This window comes from Desmodus rotundus, chromosome 7 (assembly GCF_022682495.2).
Source record: "Desmodus rotundus isolate HL8 chromosome 7, HLdesRot8A.1, whole genome shotgun sequence".
Classification (NCBI taxonomy): domain Eukaryota; kingdom Metazoa; phylum Chordata; class Mammalia; order Chiroptera; family Phyllostomidae; genus Desmodus; species Desmodus rotundus.
Window position 1 is genome coordinate 53,442,953 of NC_071393.1, and position 9,014 is coordinate 53,451,966.

The 9,014-nt window shown below is 39.4% G+C and overlaps 1 protein-coding gene across 1 annotated transcript in view; it reads left to right on the forward strand.

The window, feature by feature from the left end:
* The window catches only part of EGLN3 (egl-9 family hypoxia inducible factor 3), a 28,266-nt gene extending 19,802 nt beyond the window's left edge, over positions 1–8,464 (forward strand). Inside the window, exons 2-5 of the mRNA XM_024551331.4 lie at positions 951–1,070; positions 2,635–2,771; positions 4,530–4,603; positions 5,496–8,464. Coding sequence (XP_024407099.1) covers positions 951–1,070; positions 2,635–2,771; positions 4,530–4,603; positions 5,496–5,527 — 363 coding nt within the window. The 3' untranslated portion in view covers positions 5,528–8,464. The remainder of the gene's footprint in view (positions 1–950; positions 1,071–2,634; positions 2,772–4,529; positions 4,604–5,495) is intronic.
* The last annotated feature ends 550 nt before the right edge of the window (positions 8,465–9,014 follow it).

The window sequence follows — 9,014 nt, forward strand, 5'->3', positions numbered from 1 at the left end:
CGGTGTCCGTGAGAAGAACTAGCTTTTGCCTGTGCTTTTCTGCTTCTTGCTATAATTTATCCATGGGATGATTAGGGCAGGGGTGTAAATCCTCACATAATAACCCTAATTTTGCAGCGGCCCTTTTGATAATCTTTTAAAATCATCGAGCAGGTCTCAAGTTTGTGATCACTAATATAGAAAATGTATATATCTAAGTAATAAAACTTAGTATAAAACTAAGTAATATTTTAAGTAAATTTAAACTTGGTTGATACAGGTAGTGCTTGGGAAAAGGAAGAGAACTTCAGGGTATCATCTGATTTGATAATTATCCACAGGAAGAAGACAAGCATTGGGAAACATGAGATATGTCTGTGGCCTTTTTTATGAGCCAGACCTGACTGGTTCTATGCTAACAAGTTGGGACACAGTTTCCCATTGATCCTTCCCTCTTCCTTCTTCCCTAATCATTCGAGCAAGCCTGACCTTTTCCTCCTTGGAGATTGGTTTCCACCTCTTTTAAATGCAAATATCTTGAGTCCTAGATCTAAAACAGCAGGTAATTTGGTGATTCAGAGGCACTTGTTAAATGGGCATAATCCCTAAATTCCATACCTAGTGATTCTGATTTTGTGGATCTAGAGAGGGAACCCAGAACCCACTATTTCAAAAAGGAGGATTGAAGAAAGGTGGGCATCCTAATGAGATATATATGGGTTACTGTCTAAAATGTTCTACAACTCTGGGAATATTGTTGAACCACTTTCTACTGGGCTACCCCATAGGTATGACTTGCCGTTAAATCTTGGATGCTGAAGAGTCCAAATGTATGTACTGTACATGCAATTAAGATGCCAGCAGTGCCATTAAGTGTCACATGGTACCCAAGGAGAATATGTTACTCAGCTGTTCACCAATGGGAGATTGTCTCAGCTTTGTTAACTGTCTTTCTTGGGATTTCTTCATAGGCAATGGTGGCTTGCTACCCCGGAAATGGAACAGGTTATGTTCGACATGTGGACAACCCCAACGGTGACGGCCGCTGCATCACCTGCATCTACTATCTAAACAAGAATTGGGATTCCAAGGTACTTTGGAATAATGGGAAGACAGAGTGGGGTTAGAAAGGAGAGGAAAAGAATTCAGATGACTTAGAGGAGAGTTCAGAGTTCATAATTCCCACTGATGAATCTCTTCTATTTTATATGCCCCCCACCATGGTATTAGTACTAAAGTCGATGAGATGAAAATAATGAATATGAAGTGAATGTGATGGGGTGGGGTGGGGGGGGGTAGGGTCATTATTAGGATATGGAAGGGATGGTTGATGAAGAGAAGGTAATTTGCTATTTTAGGGATTGACATTTTTAGTGTAATCTAGAGCTGACAAGACTCTTAGTGCAGAATAAGATACGCTTTTCCCTTCCAGCAGCAACATTGAGAGAATCCCACAAAAATAGAACTGTAGGATATAAAACCATCCCCAGGCGAGGTTTCCCACACAGTCCTCTCTCATGGGGTGATACATCTCATTGGTGGCTGCCTGCCATAGCCTGCTATGGTTTGTGAATGCCAAAGGCTTTAGGGTTTATTTTTGTATTTTTGAACATATAGATAGAAAGAGATATGAAGCCTGGTTCCACACTTACAGACATTTGTCTGGAATGTGTGTCCTTTCTGAACACTAAGGATGATTTAGGAGTCTGAGAAGTCAGAACTTTGTAAGCTTGTTTGGCTTTTGAACCTTCTGCATCTCCATTTCCTGTTTATTAGGGCAGATGCTGGCTGTCAGGGGCCAGGATATTTTATCTGGGGTCAGAAAAACTAAACCTGGGAATCCGGTGAATCAGTAGCATGGCTTGTCTCTTCTCCCTGCTTGGTAACATGACTAGAATCTATCCCTTAGCTGTCCTTTAAAATCTTGAAAGGTGTTATTATAGACAAGCAAGTAAAGTTGTCAGGTCCGTGATAATATATTACAAAACATGAAATCATTCAACAAATATTTGAGTGCCTGCTAGTGCCAGGCATTGTGCTGTGGGGAACATTGATGTGCGAGGCCTGAATTCTACCCTGCTATATTCTGGCAGGACAGATTGGGTGTCCAGGTGAAATGAAAAAAGTGATTCAATGAAAAGAGAAAGACATGTAATAAAGACTACAGATAAGGGGGTCTGCGAGTTCAGAAAAAAAGAGCATGTCTCTTCCAACTAACAAGGTCATACAGGAGCTAGTGGAGCTCAGAGGGAAGCTGTAAATTCTAATTGGAGGGGACATTATGTGGAATTATTATCCCAGGAAGCTGTTAATATTAGATTGAACCATATGAAATTACTGGGCGGTTTTGTAGGTCAAATTTGTTGAATATTGGGATTCTGTATGATTCGACTTAATAGAACTCCATTTCGTGTCTATGGGTGTCACGATCGTGGGGTGGGAAGGCTTTCTTTGGCATGAGGTAAATAAGGAAACAGCTCTAGCAAAGTTTGAAGTAAAATTTAGTACAAAGTAGGAGGCTGAAGTAAAAATTGGGGAGTATATATGCTTAGAGTGGAGGTTGGAAGATGGCTTTGTTATTAGACGTGTTAAATGTCATTGCTAATTTGCTACGTGTGAGGCCAGGAAATAATCTGCCTTCTTTGTGGCTCTCAGCTACACGGTGGCATCCTGCGGATATTTCCAGAAGGGAAATCATTTGTAGCGGATGTGGAGCCCATCTTTGACAGACTCCTGTTCTTCTGGTCAGACCGCAGGAACCCTCATGAAGTCCAGCCTTCCTATGCAACCAGGTAATGGCCAGGCCCAGGATTCCTCTGGAGAAGTGTCTTGTCCAAACCCCACTTCCTTCCCAGAGAATTCTCTAAACTCATTTCCTATGCATATGAGGGAGTAACCACACCCCAAAGCTGATAGTAAGCCTGTTTGGAGTCAATTTTAGCTTTCCTTAAAGTGGAAGCTTTGGATTCTTTAGTATATAAAACTTAATGTCAGTTTGTACTATTAACAAATTGTTTTCCATTAGATGAGCATATCGGATTCTAAATTTCCCAGAATGTTTTTCTCTTCTCTCCTTTCTTTCCCATCCCTCTTTTCAAAAACATGTTGAACTACTACTCCTTGAGAATGTTAGCTATCACATACCAGGAATTCTGTCTGGTCAACTCTGGATGAGTTTATGAGTTGCCAGTTGAAAGCAGACATAGAACTTTGAGAAAAGAAAGAGGAATTTGTTTTGAGTTCGGTTCTTTTTAACCCTTTCCTTAGCATAACATTGGTTTGGGCTGTCTGTACCGATCATATCCCAGCAACTGGATATACAATAATTCTGTCCTTCGGTCATGCGTAGGAGGATTTTCAGTGTATCTGATCAACTTAGTGTTGTTTAGTATTAATCTAGGAACTCAATGTAATCTTAACTTTGGATTTCGTCTTTCATTTGCCTTTGTTTTATAGCCAAAGCTGCAAACCAGGCATACCTGGAGTGCCGTGGGGTGCAGCTTGAACTGGGAATAGCAGCAGGGGAAAGGGGGTGAGAACATGGGTAGAAGGATATTGACTAAACCTTAATAAGCCTAATTAAATTAAAATCACATGTGTAAAGTTCTTAAGGTTTATGTGTCCTCCTTCAGAAATCACAGATCTGAGCCCCACACAGGCTTGCACAGTAAATGTCAAGTGTGCCTTAGGTGAGCAGGTACTGTTCTACCACCAAAGCCTGCTTGTGGCTTGTTTAATGGGGTACAATAATTAGCCCCTGTCGTTTGTGCCGGAATTCCCTCCTTGTTCCACAGGCCCTCCATGGCTGGAGTCACAGGAAACATTAGCAAATGTTGATGCGAAGCCATTGAAAAAAATCAAGTGCTATTGAAATTCCAGTAGCTAATAATATTTATAAAATGAAACTTTTTGAAAACTCATGCGTAAAAGGACTCCTATTCCAGTCTAGCCCACAGATAGGATAAAGGTTATTAATGAGAACACAGTAGAAAGCTTGAGGGCGTTATTATTCCATTGCACCTTTGGCTCCATGTCCCCAACTGAAGAATGCCAAGAGTTTTATGTGTCCTGCCATTTAAATAAGTTATGCTTTAAAGCTTCACTCAGGTGTCACCTCCTCTTCTCTGTGCTCCCCCCACCAAGTTGGGTCTCTCGGTCTTTAGCAGAATGATTCCCTTTTAGTCCTTTCCATGTAGATCACTGCACAGCCTGTTACATTATTCGTTAAATTGCCTGTCTCCCCAACTGGAAGCTGAGCTCCTTGAGGAAGAGACAGATGTATTCACAAGATCATTTGAATTCCCATTGCCCCCATTGATGCCTGGTGCATACTTAGAATTCCTTACATGTTTTATTACATGCAAATAGAATTGAAACCAAAGAAGTTTATTTTAAATTAAAATTGGGATGGACTTCTAATAATAGGGAAAACTTTAAATGTTGGCTTTACAAATGACTCTGAGGGGAGACATGTAGGGTGCATTTTTTTTTTTTTTTTATATTGGTAGTATTTTTAAGCCTCTTTTCCAACATCTGCTTATCTTTCACAGATACGCTATGACTGTCTGGTACTTTGATGCTGATGAAAGGGCAGAAGCCAAAAAGAAATTCAGGAATTTAACTAGTATGTGTTTGATAATTTTCTGTGACTTTTGATCAAATCAATCCTTGACTTTTATTCAAGATTTTTTAAACGTATATTCTCATCTACTCTGTTCGTTCTCAGCTGTGGCTTACCTTCATATATAATGACATCTTGACGGGCTTAATCCTGAAACCTTAGCCTTAGCTCCGCTGGGAAAATCAGAAAAATGTAAAGCACATCCTTTGTGAATGCCCACTGATTGCATGACAGTTTATAATAGATGAGAAATTGCTAACTTTTTATTATTAATATTCACCCATCCAGCATAATGTTAAATGTTGCTCAGGATTTTGGCACATTGCAAAGGACATACAATGGAACCCAGCTAGGATGGTTAATTTATTATATTGGTGTGGGACTGTGACTCCCAATGTAAAAACTGGGCTCATACAATATAAACTGAATATGACTTAATAACACTCCTCTCCCCTCCAACCAGTATTGTAAAGGAGCATTTCCCACAATAATGTGCACTGAAACACGAATCCTGCTAGTCTGGCTCGGGTGGTTTATGAGGTGAACTCCTTGCCCCCAAATATGGGAAATAGTACGTATTGTGTCCCTCTCTTGAAGAGTCACAGTGCTCACTGACATATTGACCAAGAAAAATTATTCTAAGAAATCCTGCAGTAAAGTCATATGTAACATTGTCTAATTCACGACCCATTTGGACTGTATACCCATCAAACACTTAAGAAAACCCATTTTGCGAAGCCCTGTTGGGAAGCCCTGCTGAGCAGGCCCTGTCTGCTCAGTTCTGTTCTGTAAGTCGGGAGCATTTCCTAGAGGCTTTTTGAATGACATGTGTGATATTAAACTCATCAGATCTGGCTCCTAACCCTCTTCATTTTCCTTTCTGTCCCCAACCCAGGGAAAACAGAATCTGCCCTCACTGAAGACTGACTGTGCTCCAAAATCCGCTGGCCTCATTCATTGTAACAACAGTCCCTGAATTCTCTTTAAGAGTTGAGACCCAAAGAAGGCTTCTTCAGTGAATTGGTGACTAGCAACCCCCCTACTGCTTGCATCATTCACATCCCTATCTTGCAAAACGGTACTTGGTGTTTTTTTTGCCAAGACTGCATCCACCTTCAGACACTCTTTTTGCCAGATGAACTCATTATCCAACTCTGAAAATATCTGCAGAAGACCTCTGTGGCCAGCGGTTTAATGGATAGATTTGCTAATACCGTCTATCAAAATGAGAGCCCAGAAGCATGGGTGAGGGAATAAATCTGATTTGCACTTTATGTACGTTTCCTGATTTGAAAGGAGGAGGCTTGCAAAGAAAAAAAAAAATGGTGACAGATGCCACAGAGAGGCATCATTGAAGCCTTAATAGCAAGAAACAGGAATTTGTGTCATCTGAACAATTTCCAGATGTTTTTAATCCAGGGCTGTTGGGGTTTCTGGAGAATTATCACAACCTAATGACATTATTACCTCTAGACAGGGCTGCTGGCGTAGCCATCCATTTATCGGTGTCCTGTGGGTAGACACTCCTTTTTCCTGATCCTACAACATGGACTTCTTGCCTCTGCCCCATTTTACTGAACACGTGACTTTCTGATAAAAAATGACATCATTTATTTTCTATTCTCACTTTGACTTGGAGAGCCTAACTCTTCAGGGGCAAAAACTAGACATTGATTGTTTGATTGCTTTATTGAAATGAAATTGAATTTAAATTTGAATTTAAAGCAAAGGGAAAAATATTTACCTGGTAGTTTAGAGATGGCAACCCCTGATGCTGGTGTCGCAAGACCCGGGTCTGCCGATAAACAAACATGTGTGCATCTTGAGCAATCTGAGAGCGAGGTGGGGTTGGAAATGTGGACATTTTCATTTTTCAGTGTTTCTTTTTAAGGAGCTCCACCTTCTTTAACAAGATAAGAAAATATTTTAAAAATAGGGTGCTATTAAAAATGGAAATGGAAATAAAACAAAAAATCCTGAAAAACTGTTTGAATTCTTCACATCTTCTGTCCCAAGATGCTCGTCTCAAGAGTCTTGAGTCTCCAGGTCCACTGTGGTTGGCAGCGGGTCTGGTGGCCAGAGTCATGGGGTCTGCTAGGACCGAGGAGGGATCTACCACGGCAGCAGGCAAAGATTCCTCAAGAACTCTGTATCCAGTGCCTGCTCTGTGAAGTTACTTTTCCTAGTTTCCAATTCCATTTTCCTATTTTGAAAATCCCTTAATTACTTGTTTGAAAATCCCATGAACTTTAAAGAGCCAGGAATATTTTCTTTGGCCATTTACAGATATATAGACTTTGCAAGAAAGAAGCTTATTTTTTCCTTTTTTGGTTTTAGAAAATTTCCAGTTTAGATGTGTCTTCATTCTCATAACTGCTCTTTTTATTTTTCATAGTACTCATCACCTTCTAACTTACTGTGTAACTTTCTTATTTATTGTGTTTGTTTTCTTGTATCCTTCTTAAGCACAAAGGTAACAGGAATGTATTCCCAGCACCTAAAATAGTACCTGGCACACAGTAAGGGCTCAGTAAATACTTTTGAATAAACTCGCTCTCCTACCTTAGCATTTCAATGGTTTGATTAATTTCCTTCATCTTTGGCAGGAAGGACTTGTTGGAATTTTTGTACATACGCAAGCACCTTTCATTGTTGACTTACACTTTTAGGCTAAGAGTTTTAGAAAGCATTGGTCATCATGTCATTTCATATTTGTTTACCTGTTTGAAGAGGTCATTGACCCCTATGAACCTGACAATTGAACAGAGAATTCTGCCCTTTGGTACCCTGGGAATGCAGAAGTAATTTATATGAATAGCTTCAGATGGGGCAGAGTACATTCTTTCTTCAGAACAATTTTGGAAAACTTAATTAAAAGAGAAAGAAAGAAGGTTGTTTCTTGAGAATTTTGTATTCTATAAAATAGTAACTAAGGTTTTTTCCCATAATTACAAATGTCAGAAATGACAGTGAGTATATTCTGAAAGACTACCATGTTGTTCCAATAATATATTTTGTGTCTTTTATTTTGGTCCATATTTTGCCTTGCCAAAATATCAAACCTCTTAGGCCTTGCTTACTTGATTCAGACAAAGGTCCTATAAATTAATAAACTATATATTAAATCAACTTTTAATGCACTGATTTTTTTCATGGTTGAATTTGAGTTCTGGAAGATTAAGCTGGAAAATACAGCTATAATAGTGTCTCCTATTTTGCTTCTCTCTTTGACAGCCCACTTAGGCAATGACCTAGTCTTGCTAAAGCAATGTTATTTGGCAAATAATCTGATCAATTTCTTTTATATTCCTGGCAATGAAATATTAAGAGCATACCTCAGTGTTACGTCACCTACATAGTGCAGAGTCCTCGGCAGGAGATTAAATTTTGAACCAAAGATCCAATTTCATGGAAATAAAAAGTCTTGCCTAAGTGCATTAAGTAGATCTTCAGTAGAGTAGTTAATACCAATTAAATACTAGGCTGTCTGAATCACGAATTATCTATTCAGACATAATTTTGTTTTCCCTTCTTTAAATAACTCAGATTTCTTTAGAGGCTGGGTCATATGGCCACACAGTCTTCAAATTTCCTGTGTTTCAGAAAGCAATGATGAGAAACACCATGCTGGGTCAGCAGTTTGTATAAAATAGGGTTTTGGACATGTCAGGTACTTTTATATTTGCTAACTATGAGGACAAGTACAAGGGATGTTCTTGGTAAAGTTATTTCAAATGAAAATAATACAAAATTGACTTAGCTTCAATCCTGAATCTTCTGAATGGCATGACAAGAATTCTGATTAGCTAGGTGGTCAGAGACTATTGCTGAAACAGTGGAAATAAATTGTTCTTTTCAAAATGACGCTGGCTATAGTTGAAGTCTGTTGGATAGCATATGCTGGTTTGTATTAAAGACCCAATCTGGTTGCAGACCCAGTCGACTATCCAAGTGTGATTTTTTAATATGCTGCTGTCTCACCTTGGTGACAGGTTAGTCCCCCTGAGAGGGTGGATTTACCATGGACTATTTCCTTTACATTCACAAGGCATGCTCATTAGTTAGAGTCACGATATAAAACAATTGGTAAAATGACTCTTAAGTACTCAGAGAATACCTATATGCCATGCCTGTGGCGTGTGCTCTCACATGTTTATTTTTTGCAGCCTCTGAGACAGCTCGCTCTTTTTACGAATAAGGAACTGTACTCAGAGTGGTTAGGTGGCTTATCAGAGGTTACAGGCTGATAGGGTAACACACCAGGATTTAACTCAAGACTTCCAACTGAGTGTTGTTGTGTTTGGGGTCTCCTACCTGCTGAGGAGATGCCAGACTAAGTGCAGTTTGGGGAGAGGGAGTTTTACATGAATGCTTGCTACTCAATATTTTTACATAATGTTTTGATTATCAACAA